Source organism: Mobula birostris, chromosome 31, assembly GCF_030028105.1.
Source record: "Mobula birostris isolate sMobBir1 chromosome 31, sMobBir1.hap1, whole genome shotgun sequence".
Lineage (NCBI taxonomy): Eukaryota > Metazoa > Chordata > Chondrichthyes > Myliobatiformes > Myliobatidae > Mobula > Mobula birostris.
The window spans coordinates 9259832-9277890 of NC_092400.1; the positions used below are offsets into that span (position 1 = coordinate 9259832).

Sequence of the window (18059 nt, forward strand, 5' to 3'; positions counted from 1 at the left end):
TTTTTCCTCTCTTCTGTATTACATAATGCATTGAACTGCTAAGTTAACAAATTTCACGTCACATGCCAGTGATAAGAAACCTGACTCTGATCAACAACATACTTCCAAGTCCAGATGGTATGTGAATTGATAGGAAATTTGAAGCTGGTAGCACTTAAATGCCCACATCACCGGTAGAAGTCATAGGTTTGGGAGTACCGAAGATAAAAAATACAGATACAGTGCATCGACAGAGATGACACACTGCTGCCAAGTTATATCAATGCTGGAACAGTGAACAGGGAGCTATTCAACCAGCCTGTTTCCCCCTGCCCCCCCCCCCAAATAATTTTGAGCTTCACTTCAAGTTTTCTTTTAAGGGAGCATTCCATCATACTCTGGACTTCTTTCTCCCTGATAGCGAAACATATTCTCTATAAGACCATAAGATATAGGAGCAGAATTAGGCTTTTTGGCTTTTTTCCTCTCAGCCCCAGCCCTGCCTTCCCCCCCATATCCATACATGCCCTGACCAATCAAGAATCTATCAACCTCTGCCTTAAATATACATAAAGACTTGGCCTCCACAGCTGCCTGTGGCAAAGAATTCCGCAGATTCACCAATCTCTGGTTAAAGAAATTCCTCCTCAACTCCGTTCTAAAAGGACACCACTCTATTCTGAGGCCATGACCTCTAGTCTTACTCTCCTACCATAGAAAACACTCTCTCCACATCCACTCCGTCAAGGCCTTTCATCATTTGATAGCTTTCAATAGGTTTCTCATTCTTCTGAATACAGGCCTGGAGTCATCAAACGCTCGTCATATGACAATCCATTTAATCTTGGAATCATTTTCGTGAACATTCTTTGAACCCTCTCCAGTTTCAGCACATCCTTTCTAAAATAAGGGGCCCAAACCTGCTCACAATGCTCCAAGTGAGGCTTCACCAGTGCTTTAGAGAGTCTCAACATTGCATCCTTGCTTTTATATTCCAGTCCTCTTGAAATGAATGCTAACATTGTATTTCTCTTCTTCACCACAGACTCAACCTGCAAATTAACCTTTAGGGAAACTTGCACAAGGACTCCCGTCCCTTTGTGCCTTAGGTTTTCGTATTTTCTCGCCATTTATGAAATAGTCAACCTTTTCATATCTACCAAAGTGCATGACCATACACATCCTGAAACTGTATTCCACCTGCCATTTCTTTGCCCATTCTCCTAATTTGTCTGTCCTTCTGTAGCCTCCAAACTACCTGCCTCTCCACCTATCTTCATATCATTTGCAAACTTTGCAACAAAATCATCAGTTCCATCACCCAAATCATTGACATATAATGTAAAAAGAATTGGTCCCAGTATAGACCCCTGTGGAACACCACTAGTCACCGTCAGCCAGTCAGAAAAAACATCCTTTATTCCCACTCTTTGCTTCCTGCCAGTCAGCCACTGTTTTATCCATGCTAGAATCTCTCCTGTAATACCATGGGCTCATAGCTTGTTAAGCAGCCTCATGTGTGGCACCTTGTCAAAGGCCTTCTGAAAATCCAAGTACAGAATTTCAACCGATTCTCCTTTGTTATTTCTTCAAAGAATTCCAACAGATTTGTCAGGCATGATTTTCTCTTGAGGAAATCATACTGACTACAGCTTATTTTTGTCATGTGTCTCCAAGTATCTTGAACCACATCCTTAACAATCGACTCCAACATTTTCCCAACCACTGAGATCAGTCTAACTGGCCAATAATTTTAAAAGGCCTGAAAAGATTAGATATGGTAAAGTTATTTCCCAGGGTAGGGGATTCTAGGACAAGGGGGCACAACTTCAGAATTGAAGGACGTCCATTTAGAACAGAGATGTGAAGAAATAACTTTAGTCAGAGGGTGGTAAATCTGTGGAATTTGTCACCACAAGCAGCTGTGGAAGCTAAGTCACTGGGTGCATTTAAGGCAGAGATAGATAGGTTCTTGATTAGCCAGGGCATCAAAGGGTATGGGGAGAAGGCAGGGGAGTGGGGATGACTGGAAGATCAACCCATGATTGAATAGTGGAGCAGACTCAATGGGCCAAATGGCCTACTTCTGCTCCTATATCTTATGGTCTTATAATTTCCTTTCTTCTACCCTCTCCCTTCTTGAAGAGTGGAGTGACATTTGCTATCTTCCCTTCTTCTGGAACCATTCCAGAATCCAGTGGTTCTTGAAGGATCATTACTAATGCCTCCACAATCACCTGGAAATTCACAATGAAAGAAATACGGTACAAAAACAGGCCTTTTAGCCCAACTTGTCCTTGTCATACAAGGTCCCTTTCTGAGCTAATCCCACTTGCTTGCTTTTAGCCCGAATGCTCTTTGAATTTGTCTGGTAGTTGCAAACAGGACACACCTGTTGAAATTTCCATACTGACAAATAAATGGCTGCACAATATAATGTTATTGTTGTATATAGTGGTAACAGTATCGCTATAGCACCATCACTATTGTAGTAATACAGTAATTATTATTACTATCACCCTTAGCAATAAGCACAAACCACCAATAGCTCTGCAGTCAGAATATAATCATTTGTTTCCTAACATGTAGTGGAATGAATTAATGCCTGTCTTTGAAAGACGGTAGAGCCTTCACAAGATGGCAAAAAAATGGACCTTCCAGTGAATGCTTTAAATTTCAGACAGTTGCAAATTTTTCACTTTTCTTTTCCACTAGAATCCATGATCATTGGGAATGGGCATATTGTGAAGGTTCCTCTTGTTAATTCTTTGATTCATTACTAGATGTGGAAGGACTTCAGTACTTTGCCCTGTTTTACTGTTTTTAAAGATCACTTAACTTTGTCTGTGGCCTACAGCTCTTGGAATTTAGCAGTCCAGTACTTTAGCTTCAGCAAGCTGGCACCTCATTATTAGTTACCTGTGGTCAATGCCTTTGGCATATTCTTCAAATTAACTCCAAACCTCAGAGGTAATAATATAGTGACAAATGTGCCTAGTGATGGTGGACTATAATTCTGGTGCTGTTGGTACTACATCATGGATATCCAGTTTTAAGCTGTGAGTCACCTCTTCCGATGTAGATGATTGTGAGATGGGCTTTGCAATATCTGAGAACTGAGAAATCTCAGAAAGTTGGCACTCCAGGAGCAGCAGCAAATTTGGTGGATCTTGGCAGAAGATCTAACACATTATGACTTTTATTTTTAAAAAGTGTCCTGTTACCACATACTAAATAATAAATTCTAACATTTACACTGCAGCTAATGACAAGCTGAATATTTTATTGTTCTATGCTTTCTCCCTTCTCTTTCCCCTGTTGCAGTGCTTCTGTTATTAAATAAAGTAACAATTTCTTAGAGAACTTACATTTAATGCTTAGCCAATAAACTACACACAAGGGGTTTATGTTGCTCATTTATTCCAACCCTACTTAAAGACAACAAGACTATTAAATTGTCCTCTTGTCTTTTTACCTTAAATGTTAAATTATGGTTTGTACTCCACAGTGAACCAAAACAATCCATTGATTCTTTGAGTGGAAGCACAATAGACAGGGTTTACCAGTATTTCTTAATCCTCTGGCTCCCATCCAGTGCCACGTTTTAAATGTTTTGAGAATGGGACATTCAAACTTTAACATACAACCAAAAAACCAAGTTGAACAACTTTCAGCACTAGCACATCTATAGGATAAAAGCATTGCAAAGGTTTTCACAAGTCTCATGCAGAAATTAGAGAAGATTAAATTTATGTATCAAATCATTTTCAGAATGACCCAGAATTCCAACAAACAAATTCAGTGCTTTTGGAGCCTCATGATGAGTGTAAGGTTGTAAATTGAAGAAATTGTATACTTTGTAGAAACATTCTATAACTATCTTCTAATAAAACTTACAATATACTGTAATTCACAATTATAATAAAAATCAATGATTTTTCCCCACACAAAATCAAATTAATTGTACATAAGGATTAACAAAATTCAACAAGAATGAGAACAGATTACTGATCTAACAAATGTCCTCAAAGCTTTATTAGTAGCACAGTGCTGTCACTTCCAGCTCAACAAACAATTGGGTTGCATAAATAAAATATGAAGGGTCATCCAAGCTCAGCTTTAACATTGTAACACAATACTTCTATTGTGGTCATGAACTTCAAACAGGGTAATCACATCACCACAAAGCTCAACTTTCAAATATTTATATCTGCATAATGTTGCAACTGAAAGGTAAATATTACAAAATAAGTGAGAACTTTATAATATGATCAGTCTAATGTGATGCAACATATCTGGGTTCACAGAGGAACTCACCGGCAGACTGGGCTCCCTCACCTCTGCCCCTCTGACCCTCAAGACAGGAGCTCCTCAGGGCTGTGTACTAAGCCCCCTTCTTTACTCTCTGTATACCCATGACTGTGTCATCACCCACAGCTCCAATCCGCTGATTAAATTTGTTGATGACACTATACTGATTGGCCTATCTCAAATAATAATAAGGCAGCCTACAGAGAGGAAGTCATCACCTTGACACAGTGGTGTCAAGAAAACAACCTCGCTCTCAACATCGCAAAAACAAAGGAGCTGATTGTGGACTACAGGCGGAACAGAGACAGGCTAACCCCTATAGACATCAATGGATCTGAGGTTGAGAGGGTGAACAGCTTTAAGTTCCTTGGCATAAACATCACCAAGGATCTCATGTGGTCTGTACATACCGGCTGTGTGGTGAAAAAGGCACGACAGCACCTCTTTCACCTCAGACGGTTGAAGAAACTTGGTATGGCACCCAAGTTCTAAGAACTTTCTATAGGGGCACAATTGAGAGCATCTTGACTGGCTGCATCACTGCCTGGTATGGGAACTATACCTCCCTCAATTGCAGGTCTCTGCAGAGAGCGGTGCAGACAGCCCAGCACATCTGTAGATGTGAACTTCTTACTATTCAGGACATTTACAAAGAAAGGTGTGTGAAAAGGGCCCAAAGCATCACTGCAGACCTGAATCACCCCAACCACAAACTGTTCTAGCTGTTACCATCTGGGAAACAGTACCACAGCATAAAAGCTAAGACCAACAGGCTCCAGGTCAGCTTCTTCCATCGGGCCATCAGTCTGCTTAATTCATGCTGACGTAACTGTATTTCTACATTATATTGACTATCCTGCTGTACGTACTATTTATTATAAATTACTATAACTACACATTTGAACGGAGACGTAACGTAAAGATTTTTACTCAAGTATATGAAGGATGTAAGAAATTAAGTCAATTCAATTATTATACTTTGAAGAAAGAATCTACAAAGTTGAGCAAGCAAGCTTGAGCAGTAGAAAGGGTGCTAAAGATATGGTGTAGCTAAAGGAAATATGAGAGGAGACTGAGAAACTTATCTAACCTGACCCTGATTCCACATTACTATTCTGAGAGAATGTGATTTCTCTTCACTTCTAGAACAGAAAAATATGAAGAAAATACTTTCCCAACCATTTCCCATCTGGCCATTCAGAGTACCAAGCTCCAAACTGAATGCCTTCATGCAAAATTACAGCAAATACTTCATTTTCTTAGTTAAATTTTAGCTAAATATTTTTAAAATCATACTTAATATCCTACTACAATATTCAAGAACTAAACAATCAGACTGAGGTCACAGGAAACATTTATTTACTGAATTGGACAAAATAACTGTTATAAACTTTTAAAAGAACTACAAACATGACCATGTTTTAAGACATTTAGCTGCTTATTAGAACGAAATATCTAATGCTCTGGACATGATTCATTTTTCCTCCACTGAACACCATTTTCCCTATTGCATTTCCATCCAGAAATGATGATTAATATGATTCAGTCAAGGAAATCTTTAAAAAGTAACAATTAATCAGAATGAATTAGCAATTATGCCAGACACAATTACTTCAACCTTGAGATATTGTTTTGTTATTTAGCAATTCTCTGATTTAATAAGGAATTAGCTTGTTTAAAGCAGAGCTAAAGTGGAGTTAAATGTCAACAATACGAAAGCCAGGTCACTTTTTTGTACCCTAATTTGGTTTATTATTTCAGGAGTTTTCAGAATGGAATATGTTTCTTCAAAACTGAGAAGAGATCCATAAATTTTCAAAGTTTTTTGCCTATAGACACTTTTAACTCATAGCCATGAGTGATCGAGGATGAGCAATAATTAACTTTCCCTGTAACACTGTTTGATGGTTTATTATTTCTAATTAATAAGGCCCAGCCACCCAATAAAAAATTAAGATCAAATCTTCTGACTAATCTGAGACAAACTCATATTATGCAATCAAGCCAATTCATCCACTGGCCTCCACAAAATATATATAAAACTAACATTTCTGAGTCATTTGTGCTGGAAGATTGTGGGTATAATGCTCCAAGGACTAAAAATATATAATCTACAATTGATTCAGCTACTGAGCATAAACAGCTTGCAATAAGCACAGAGTTATGCAATCACATCAAAGCTCTGCACTTTTGACATATTTAGTCATGAACAAGGTTGGACAATGAAAGAGGTAAGGGGGAAAGGAAGAAGAAGAGGAGGATACAATGATATCCCCATTATCATTGACGGAGGGTGTCAGCATGAGTGCCAAGAACTAAGCTGAATTGTTTACAATTAACTTAACAGGAATGATCAAATGAACAATCCATCTCAGCTTTCTACTGAAGAATCTTCAATATTAGAAATCAGTCTTCAGCCAATTCAATTCATTCTGTATGACATCAAGAAGCAGTTGAAGCACTGGATAAAACAAATACAATGGGACCATTCACCTCCTGTTTATGGCACCGGAGTCCCATGTTTCAGGAAATTTTGTGCCAACAGAAAATGGATGGTGTTATCAATATTGCTGCCAAACACCCCTCATTTTTCTATAATCCGCTCATCAATGTTCAATTTGTGATGTACCAGGATTACTCAGATCCAGACCTCGTTACAACACTGGTCAAAATAAGGAAGAAAGAAGTGAATTCCAGAGTTGATCTTTAGAACGTCTGCCATGTAGAATTTGACTGAGAGAAGGAATAAAGATCTTTGATAATACTGCAGTTAATGGGCTTCAGGGGAAAACATTTCACTGATTGTGGTTAAAATATTGGCTAATGTAAAAAATAATTTCATCTTCACACCCAAAGTGCATGGAGTACTTCAAAAGTCCATCAAATTCTACATGCTGTTTCATTGTTTACATCCAAAAATTAATTTTGGTTTCTTTCCCCACACATATTTACAATAATAACTGCAATGAATACTCACCCTATCCCCGTTATATGCGTCTTCAGACAATGCGTTTTCACAGTTGTGCGCTGAGCCTATTTCTAGCAACTTCTCCATAAATGCATCCAAAACTCAGTTATATGTGTGTGTGCAGTGGAGTCTGCAAAGGCAGTTGGCTGACCAGTATTGTGTGAGACGAGACGCACTGCTTTCCCGCTAAAACAAGCCATGCGCGCACCCCTCACAGTCTCACTCCTGCCAATCTCACATTGGTAGTGGTGGCGTGTGGATGTGCGATCTTGCACTCTTAACCTTTGTTGTTATTACCTATGGTGCAGTGATTTTGTGCTTGAAATATTTAACCATGTCTCCTGAGCGTCCTATGTCAAGCTCTGGGCCATCAGCCAAGCGACAGAGAACTGCTTTAACACCCTGTGCAGTTGTGGGCTATGACAGCTGAGTTAGGCATCACACCAAAGCAGGTGTTTTATGCAGATGAGACCGGGCGTTTTTGGAAGCATATGCTGAAACACACTTACGGATAAGGATAAAAAGACTGCGTCAGGTTTCAAGGCAGCAAAGGATAGGTTGACTCTGTTTATGTGTTCCAATGCTGAAGGAGACTGTAAGATGAAGCCTCTCGCAGTTTACCATTCACTAAACCCCCGTGCTCTTAAGGGTTTAAGTAAGAATATGCTTCCTGTCCACTGGGCAGCTCACAAGAAAGCACGGGTCACTCCTCAAGTCTTTGAAGATTGGTTTGCTAATTATTTTGCGGTTGAGGCTGCATGCTACTGCCGGGAACAGAATCTTGCCTTTCTCTTTCAATATTTTATTAATATTATATAAATTGCATGAATACAAATACAAAATTCATAAGGATACAAGTAGGTAATATGAATTACATTACATTTAAATCACAGTAATAAGATCACAGTATCCCATATTCCAAATCAGTCATGTAGAAAAAAAGATTGAATTATGAAATGAAATAAAATAAAATAATTACATTTTATTAAAAAAAAATCTACCCCCACTACCAAAATGAGAATCTTGCCTTTAAAGTTCTTTTGTTGCTTGACAATGCGCCAGCCCATCCTAAACATTTGGACAGCATTCATCCTAACATAACAGTGCGTTACCTGCCACCTAACACAACATCGCTGATTCAACCACTTGACGAAGGAGGGATATCCACATTCAAGGTGTACTTTTTACAGCGAACCATCTCTCAGGTGCTGCAAGCAACAGACGATTTTGAAAATCCCAGGAGATTACCAACAGTGAGGGAATGGTGGAAGTCCTTCAGTATCAGACATGCCATCAACAACATTGATGAATCCAGGAAAGAGGTCAGGTCTTCCACTCTCAATGGAGCGTGGAGATCAATTTGGGTGGAGTGTGTGCACACCTTCAAGGGGTTCCCTGCCTTCACTGCAGCTGTCCAAGATTGTGTGGTCCTGAGCTGTAAAATTGGTGGGGAAGGATTCTCAGATCTCAAGACTGCTGGCGTGGTAGGACTCCTGGATTCTCATGATGAAGAAATAAGTGTGGATGACCTTCTGCGTTTAACTCAGACTGAAGGTGATAACAACGATTAATAAGGAAGTGTTGAGTTGTAGGTGAAGGATTTTACAGTGAAGCAACTGACAGAAGTTTTTTAAGGCTGGGGAACACTTGGCACAAATGGCGATGGACATGGACCCAAGTTTAGAACGGAGTCAGCATTTCCGTCGTTCCCTGCAGTCAATCCTTCTTCCCCACAATCAAATTTATGCCGAAAAACAAAATGCTGCCAAGCAAACAACCCTCACCACTTTCTTCAAACTGGTGTCATCCACACCAGCTCCACCTCCACCTGAGCACTCCACACTTGTCGCATCTCCTGCTACCGGCAGTTCTGAGAGTTTCACTAACTTGCCAGAGAGTTCTGTGAGTCTTCCTTCAACCCTTGCTGTCCTTGATGATCCTGATGACCCACAACCATCCACCTCATCCATGTAAAGCTGCACAACCACTCATCTCCCGGAACCTGCACACATGCCATTGTTGGCGAGTACTGTACACCCTGGTATGTTAAATTTCGATGATTTATTATGTTGAATATTACCTTAAATTGATGAAATATAATACGAATGTTGCCTTATGGTACTGCTTTTGTGTCGTATTGGTATGAAAATGTGAATAAATTACAGATAAAACATATTTAGGAAGCCCTCTGGAACGCATCCCTACTTTTTCCATTTAAATAATTACTCACATAATGCGTTTTCCATACTATGCATCGACTGCAAGGAATGTATCACTCGTATATAACAGGGATAGGGTGGTACTGTTATCCAAAGCAAAATTGAAGTCACTATGCACATTACACAATGACAAAATACTTATTCCCATCAATTAAGGATAATTGAAAGGTTTTAAATTTTTCTTACATTCAGAGAGAATTTACAAGCATATTAAATATCTGCTATATAAAATAAATTGTAAAGAAAATCCAATTAAATTATATACGAGGGGTGATTGATAAGTTCGTGGCCTAAGGTAGAAGGAGTCGATTTTAGAAAACCTAGCACATTTATTTTTCAACATAGTCCCCTCTTACATGTACACACTTAGCCCAGCGGTTGTGGAGCATACGGATCCTTTCTTTGTAGAAGTGGTCCACAGCAGGGGTGATTAATAAGTTCGTGGCCTAAGCTAGAAGGAGATGAGTTATTAACTTCAAACTTTCTGCATTATCACTCAAAGAGTTGAACTGCACATGCATGTAACGAGAGCGTCTTGGACCTCCTAGGCATCCACAGCAGGGGTGATTGATAAGCTCATGGCCTAAGGTAGACGGCGATGAGTTATACAGCTCTCGTTACATGCACGGGCAGTTCAACTCTTTGAGTGAGAATGCAGAAAGTTTGAAGTTTCTCCTCCTCCTCTTCAACCTTAGGCCACGAACTTATCAATCACCCCTGCTGTGGACCACTTGCTGGAGGTCCAAGACGCCGGCTTCTACAAAGAAGGGATCCATATGCTCCATGACCGCTGGACTAAGTGTGTAAATGTAGGAAAAATAAATGTGCTAGGTTTTCCAAAATTGACTCCTCCTACCTTAGGCCATGAACTTATCAATCACCCCTCGTACATTAACAGCCTGCAATGAGCAGAGTTAAGCAAGCCACAATCAGTCATATTAAAGCTCTGCAGTTTTGATATATTTAGTCATGAATGAAATTGGTAAGGGAAGGAGGAGGATACGAGGATATCCCAATTATCAATGATTTGTTATTGGCTCAGCATGCGTGCCAATAACAAAGCTGAATTCACTCATATGTGATATCAAGAAACAGCTGAAGCACTGGATACAACTAAGACAATGGAATCATTCACCCTCCTGGTTATAGCACTGGAGTCTTGTGTTCCAGAACAATATGTACCATTAGCAAATGGATGGTGTCGTCAGCATGGTGTCGTCAGCATAGTGTCCTTTCACCAAGATGGTGCCAGCGACCAACAGGAATAACATGATGTCCTGCAGACAGTTCACAAAACTACTACTTGTTCTCCCTTTTTTAAATATACTTCTACTACTAATCTGTGCATGATTGGAGCCTGTAATTTACATGTTGACAATGTATTTTTTGGGCTGACTGAGTAATCTGGCACTAAGGAATACAGAATGGTTGACAGCAATGCTGGGAGCAAAATGTGAGGCCTAAAGGCAGAGCACGGACACATAATCAGCTCCATTCTCAACCAACTCACCAACTGAAGTGTTGAGCAGGATTGAAAAATTGAAATCAACAAAGAGAAGAGCAGAAGGCAAGCGGGTGTTCAGAGCCGTCTGTTTGCATTTGACGGGTGTCCCTCTTGCTCACTGCTACCAGAGGAAGGTACAGGGTTTTGGGCAAGGATTGATCAGCACAGTTTGTGAAGTGGACTCAATTTTAGAGGACTCTGCAGTTCATGTTATATGTGTTTCTGGTTTCTCCTTTTTTACTGCTATTTTGTGTGAATTTGATCAGGGCAGAATGGCTCAGCAGCCTGCAGTCAACAAACAACACACTAAATTGAACTGAACTGAACTAAACTGAACATTCCTAGACTGTTTAAAGGACTCTGCTGTTTGATGTGCAATATTTTGTGTGTTATTCGTTTGTTTTCTGCCGTCTGAGTGATTTGTTCTTTTTTTGAGCGATGGGTGTTTGTTGTTTACTTTGAATGGGTTCCATGTTGTTTCTGCATTACATGGCTGTCTGCAGGAAGACAAACCTGTGTTACGTGGCTGTCTGCAGGGTTGTATACTGCATACATACTTTGATAATAAATGTACTTTGAAATTTTAACATATGCATACAAAATCAGAAACATGTTAACCTCAGATTTATTTGGCCCCTAACCCTCAATGAGATTGTTGCCATCTAGCTACTCCTGGAGTTATGTTATTATTCTTATCTCTGTGGCAATGTCATTGTAAAGTTGAAAAATTCAATTACTTTGACATTTTCTTACCCAGAAACTACCAATCCATTGCATGAATGTGCATCACATAATATTCCTCCGACATCATACTGTAACTGGCTTGCAGCTCCAATACGATTCTGTAGGAAATAAGAAAGTCTTAAGAACATCAAAAGCAGCATTCAAGCTTAATCATATTTAATTATCATTTTTACAACAAATCTTGGACATAATGCTCACTAAAATAATCATCACAAGACTGGATTTGTGTGTGCAACTGTAACCCACACTAAGTTAATGGGAACTTCTCTAAAGATGCAGTTTGATCACTTCAAACTTACCAGCCAAAGTAAAGAAGATCTACTGCTTTGTCAATATTGACAATATTTAAATATGGATACAAAACTGAAACTTAAGAGTTTAACAAGGGAAAGTAGCTGGAACACTTGAAATTTAAACATTTGAGACATAAGACAGAATCATGCTATAGAAATTATTTAATAGGTTTAGGTTTTTGATGAAAGTTGTTGAATTGGTTTCAAGAGACAAGAGAGGTAACTAAGCTTTAAAACAATTAGCATATAGGGACACAGGCAGAAAGATCAGTCTCCATTAGTAACATATAGAACATATAACATTTACAGGCTGTCCCCAGGGTGCTATAGGGTCCTGTTTCTTTGAGCTGTTTTTAATCCAATTTCCATAGTGGAAATGCAGCCAAGAACAAGTTTGTTGGTGACAGAAGATGCCTGCAGCTTTACAGCAGCTAGTAAATCCATTAACTTACATTTTGGATCTCACAAATACTCATTCACACATATGGGCTGTACCTAAGTTGGGTGTTCATAACCTGTGGATAACCTGTACATTAATCATAACATAATCATAGCCAAAGTGTTGTCATCATTGACATAATAGAGGAAATACCTCAATTGAAATGCAGTTAGGGATTATTCAGGAGTTATGGAATTATGTGAATATAGCAGATAATAATTCTTCAGGAAATAAAACCTGAACACAGTTAAACTTCAACACATACTTGAAGGCTAGGGAAACCAATCCTTGGTGTGGGACATTTGGATTTATTTATTTAGCATTGAGACAGAGCACGGAGCTGAGCCGCCCAGCAACACCACTATTTAATTCAGTGGACTGTGGGAGGAGACTGGGAAAAAAACCACACGGTCACAGAGAAAACATACTAACACCTCATAGTCGGCTGTGGGAATTGAACCTGGGTCGCCTGTACTGTAAAGCGTTGTACTAACCACTACGCTACCGTGCCGCCCGTTGACACTACATAGGCAAAGACAATGATCATAAACAGGTGAAATTCAGCAGATGCTAGAAATCCAGAGCAACACACACAAGATGCTAGAGGAACTCAGGTCAGGCAGCATCATGGAAATGAATTTATGCCCCTTTGCTTTTTATATCCCAACTTAAGAAAAGAATTCTGTACATCTGCCTATTTAAGCCTCTTTTAATTTTGCATACTTTTCTCAGCTCAATTCTCAGTCTCCTTTGCTCCAGAGAAAAAAAAAACAGCTTTTCCAATCTCTCCATATAATTTCAATCCTCCAATCTAGGCAACAATTACACATGTCCACAAGATCATGGCGCTGGTCACTTACATATCAGCTGGGCAATTTAGAATGAAAATAAACTATTACGTAACCCATGGAAAATATTTCAAGCCTTTGGTGCAACCTGTCCATTAATAAAATCTCCCATTAATAAAAACATTTCACAACATATGCCAGTGATATTAAACCTGATTCTGATTCTAGCCATTGTGCCAGTGTCATGATACATAGTGAGATCAAGAACAAGGGGTAAAGTATTAGAGTACAACTATAAATTTGCTTCTCCAAAAAAGAACTTTGTGACTTATGAACAAGTGGGGCAGTTTGTCCATAAATTAAAACCATCAACAGTAATTCAAACCAATAACAAGACTGAATTGTAACAGACTTATCAAGCATACAGCATTATTCATTTGTTTTTATTCTAATCTGTTATATCTCCCACAGATGCAGATGTGAAATGTGGTACTTAATTATTGAAAATATCCGGGGAGCTGGCAGTGGTGGCTGTGGAGGCACAGTTGGTGGTGGCGACGACTACTCTTGGTAAATATTATGCACGTACTATTTTGTGCAAGACTTTGATTCACTGAGCAACAGAAGCTGTTTTTGTTTTGTTGCATGAGTGAGCACCATTATGAACCATCTGAGATGTACTGGCATCAATGAGGTCATTCTCCAAACATATTTTCCTGTAGGCTAAATAAGTTAGAAATTTATAGGACCAGGGAAATAGAGCAGACTGTTTCTGAATTCAAGCTGTTACCCACTTTTCCATCTACCGCAAATTCGCTTGTATTGGTTCCAGCACCATTTAGAGAATGCGGAAAGAGGATGGATGATAGGAAGGAGATTGTGAGGGAGAGTTGCCTTTGGATTTGATTGAAAAAATATTCTAGCCCTTTAACAATTAGAGGCACTCATGCCAATCAAGAAAACATTCTATCCTGTAAACTGGCTAGAAAACAAAATAAACAAATTTGCATTCAACAGTAAGTACTTTCAAAGATCTGCATTATTGAAAGCTGTCAAAATTCAGCTTGATTGCTATTACAGAAATGGATTTACAATAGCGAATAAACTGCTGTGACACTCACAAAAAGTAAAAATCCTTCTCCACACAACCAGGCTAACAATAAATTAAAGCAGTGCATGATACTGAGGCAATGTCCCCTGACCACCTTTTGCCAGGTTCATTATACAATCTGTGCCAGTGTTCACTGATCTCAAATTTGGCACTAAAGCCAGCCTCAGTTCACTGAGCAGTCAGTAAAAAGATGGAAAGATACAAGCTGAAAAGGCCATTTGGATGATTAGTTGATGAGTAACTGTTACTTATGGAATTATATCCCTTAAGGGTCAGTACCTTCAGAAAAGGAAGGGAAAATAATTGTAAGAAAGGAAAAAGGATCTAGTGCTTTTCCTGTGTATATGACGAATAAATTCTTCTCAGACTTCCAGCTGTGTACAAGTATTGATTTTAACTGATGTTTTAATGACAAACTCTGCTATCTTCATCAGGGATGATGCCTAGGCATGTCTAGTTTAGTGGTATATATACCCCCATCGTCCATCCCCCTTGATTGGTTAGTCTTCATCCAATCAGGCTTCCTCTATCCCTTAGTTAGTCCTGACGAAGGGTCTCGGCCTGAAACGTCGAATGCACCTCTTCCTACAGATGCTGCCTGGCCTGCTGCGTTCACCAGCAACTTTGATGTGTGTTGCTTGAATTTCCAGCATCTGCAGAATTCCTGTTGTTTTCCTCTATCCCACCTAGTTTACAAACAAATTCCAGTTCTCACCTACAGCAAGCCCTCCATCTATTCTACCACCCATTTTCCCTATATTTCCACAGTTTCTGGAAGGATCACCAGGATCCTGAAGAAATATCAGATTAATACCATCCACAAACCCCTAAGAAAGCTCAAATCACAGCTTATGTTGGTCAAAGATGACCTAGGACTTAGGGTAGCTGGCGTTTACAGGATTCCCTGTGAATGTGGTACAGCGTTATCAGCCAGACGGTCCACACGGTGGAAACCTAGATTAAGGAGCACAGGAGGTGTACCCGTTACCTGGAGAAATCGGCAGTAGCAGAACACTGCATTCGCAATGGTCATAGGATTGGCTTTGACAGTACAAAACTACTGTTGGGCGCCAATGACTTTTGGGACTGTCTGGTAAAGGAAGTCATTGAAATAAAACTAGAGAAAAAGACTTTTAACAAGGACCAAGATCTCGCTCTATGTAAGAACTGGAATTTGATTGTAAGCTAAGTGAGACAGCAGAAACGTGATTGGATGAAGCCTAACCAATCAGGAGGAACAGACAACAGGGGTATATATACCACTGGATGAGACATCATCCCTGATGAAGATGGCAGAGTTTGTCATTGAAACATCAGTTAAAATCAATACCTGCACCCGGCTGGAAGCCTGAGAAGAGTTTACTTGTAAAGAAGGAATCTCAGTTTTAAAGGAGGTATTTTGGTTCTGAAAATTAACATTCAGTTTCTTAGATTTTGTTGAAAATAGCTGAATTTCAAAATCCTTTTCCTGAAACAATAGAAGTTAATAACTTTACTAGCAAGGTAAGAAGATAATAGATCTTTAAAATATTCTGATTCCATGTTAAGTGCAAGAGAAAACTCCTCCTTGGAAATTCCTACTTGGTATTATTTTGTTAAAACAATTCAAACAAGTGACAACTAAAGCAGAACTAAAAAATATTGAGGAAGGAAAATAACTAAGTTTTGACGAAGTGGAACATAAGATTTTGTGCTCATACAAAGTGAGAAACAAACACTTTATTGACAATCAAAGACATCTCTCTCAATAGCTTAGCACACCCTTTTGGTAAATAACTGGGGCACAAAGACTACAAAGGTACAGGGGTATTTTCTGTCTTATATTAATTCCAATCTCTGTTAGGACAAGAGTGAAGTTGCAATAATTAGTCTCAAAAGCCATTATTACAGATTGGTAAATTTGTCAAGATTCCTTTTCTTATGCAATCTAATAACTATTGTTTAAAGTTCATTTCTGTATAAAACATAATGACAGAGTACCTAAATAGCTTTTCTCTTACCCTTAATGACTATACTCAAATGAATAAAGTGGTTAAATAGAACAGTACAGCACAGAACAGGACCAGACTATTTGACCAATGTGGTTGTGAAAAACTAATGAAACAAGTATTTAAACACTTAACTAAACTGATCCCTTCTGCCTACACAATGTCTATAATCCTCCATCCTCTGCACATTCACGTGAACCTCATTAATGTGAGGCACATTAAGAGCCTCTTAAATATCTCTATTGTAATTGCCTTCAGTATCACTCCTGGAAGCACATCTCAGGCACCCACCACTCTGTAAAAACAAGTACTGTCTTCTCTTTCCATGCATCTTGTAATCTTTACGATTTAATTCAGGTCTCTCCTCAACCTCTGCCTCTCTGGAGAAAATAGCCCAAGTTTGTCCAACCTCTCCTCACAGTATATGCCCTCTTATCCAGGCAGCATCGTGGTGAAACTCTTCTGCATCCTCTCCATAACCTGCACATCCTTCCTGTAATGGAGGAACCAAAACTGAATGCAAAACTCCAGAGGTAGCCTAACTGGAGTATTATAAAGCTACAACATAACTTCCTGACTCTTCAACTCTTGGTTTTGTAGAATTACACTGCTTAACTTGGTTGTGCTTATAGCTCAGTTACTAAATGAAATAATAATAGAGCTTTAAGGGATTATGGATTACCTTCCAGTTGGTACGTAGTGTCTTTTTCTTCTGCAGCGAATCTCGCAAAACGGACTTCCAGCCTGTGAAGTCGCCAATATCCGCCTTGGTCTGGTAACCTTCCTTCAAGCAGTGTTTATACCAAAGTACCTCATCCTCAGCAATAACCTTCCATGTTTTACTCACCTGAGAAACAAAAAAGTTCTTTTGTCATGGAGATTAAATACTCCACATCTGGTTATTGATATGCCATCCAATTATAGCTTGAAGAAATATTACCATTGCTACATTTATGTTTACAACTTCCCAAAAAAAATCAAGTCGTCAATTAGCCTTAATCATTCATGTATTTTTAAAGACTGTTGTTTTTAAATAAATATATTTTTAATAATTAGTCCTGCAATCACATTATTCCTTAATCTAATAATTTTTTTAATTAACGAAACAAATCATGAATTTTATCTTGATATTTGTTGAATTTCGAAGCATTTCCTTTAAGTTGAAATTGAATGTACTGTGTGAATTAAAATGAATATGATGGCATCAGTTCCAGATTCACAGAGTACTTCAGCATCATTTTTCCTGTAATTTCCCCCTCAGTCTCTCACATTCAAATTCAAGACTCCTAGTATGAAGCTCCATACTAGAATGAAGGACATTCTGAAATGTTTATTCAAATATGCAAGATGGAAAACACAAAAAGGTACTTGAAATTTTCCTCGTAATGTAATTCAAGTCATAGTTACCTGTGCACATCTTCCAAGTTCAGTTCTGCCAAGATATTCAAAAATTCTCAGTGCCAGCTCATATGGCAGATCAATATCAAAAAACGGAATTTCATTTATTTCATTCTGCAATATATGAACAAGTGCAAGATTAGATAATGTAGTTTAAAGCCAATGGGTTGGATTAAATATTTAAATGGAATACAGTGACCTGTCTCTGGCTAAGTGAATTATGCCAGCGGTAGTCTCATTATTTTCCTCTTTTGCACATGCTTCTTTATTCGCAAACTTGTAATGAAATATCGAATTCTCTTACAATATTTTACTTG

The 18059-nt window shown here is 38.8% G+C and overlaps 1 protein-coding gene across 2 annotated transcripts in view; it reads right to left on the reverse strand.

Moving 5' to 3' along the window:
* The window catches only part of fbxw8 (F-box and WD repeat domain containing 8), a 140303-nt gene that overhangs the window by 108131 nt on the left and 14113 nt on the right, over positions 1-18059 (reverse strand). For both annotated transcript variants that reach the window (XM_072247615.1, XM_072247616.1), the window contains exons 2-4: positions 17752-17856; positions 17027-17191; positions 11735-11823 (exon numbers count right to left, since the gene is read on the reverse strand). In XM_072247615.1, the coding sequence (XP_072103716.1) occupies positions 11735-11823; positions 17027-17191; positions 17752-17856 (359 nt within the window). The remainder of the gene's footprint in view (positions 1-11734; positions 11824-17026; positions 17192-17751; positions 17857-18059) is intronic.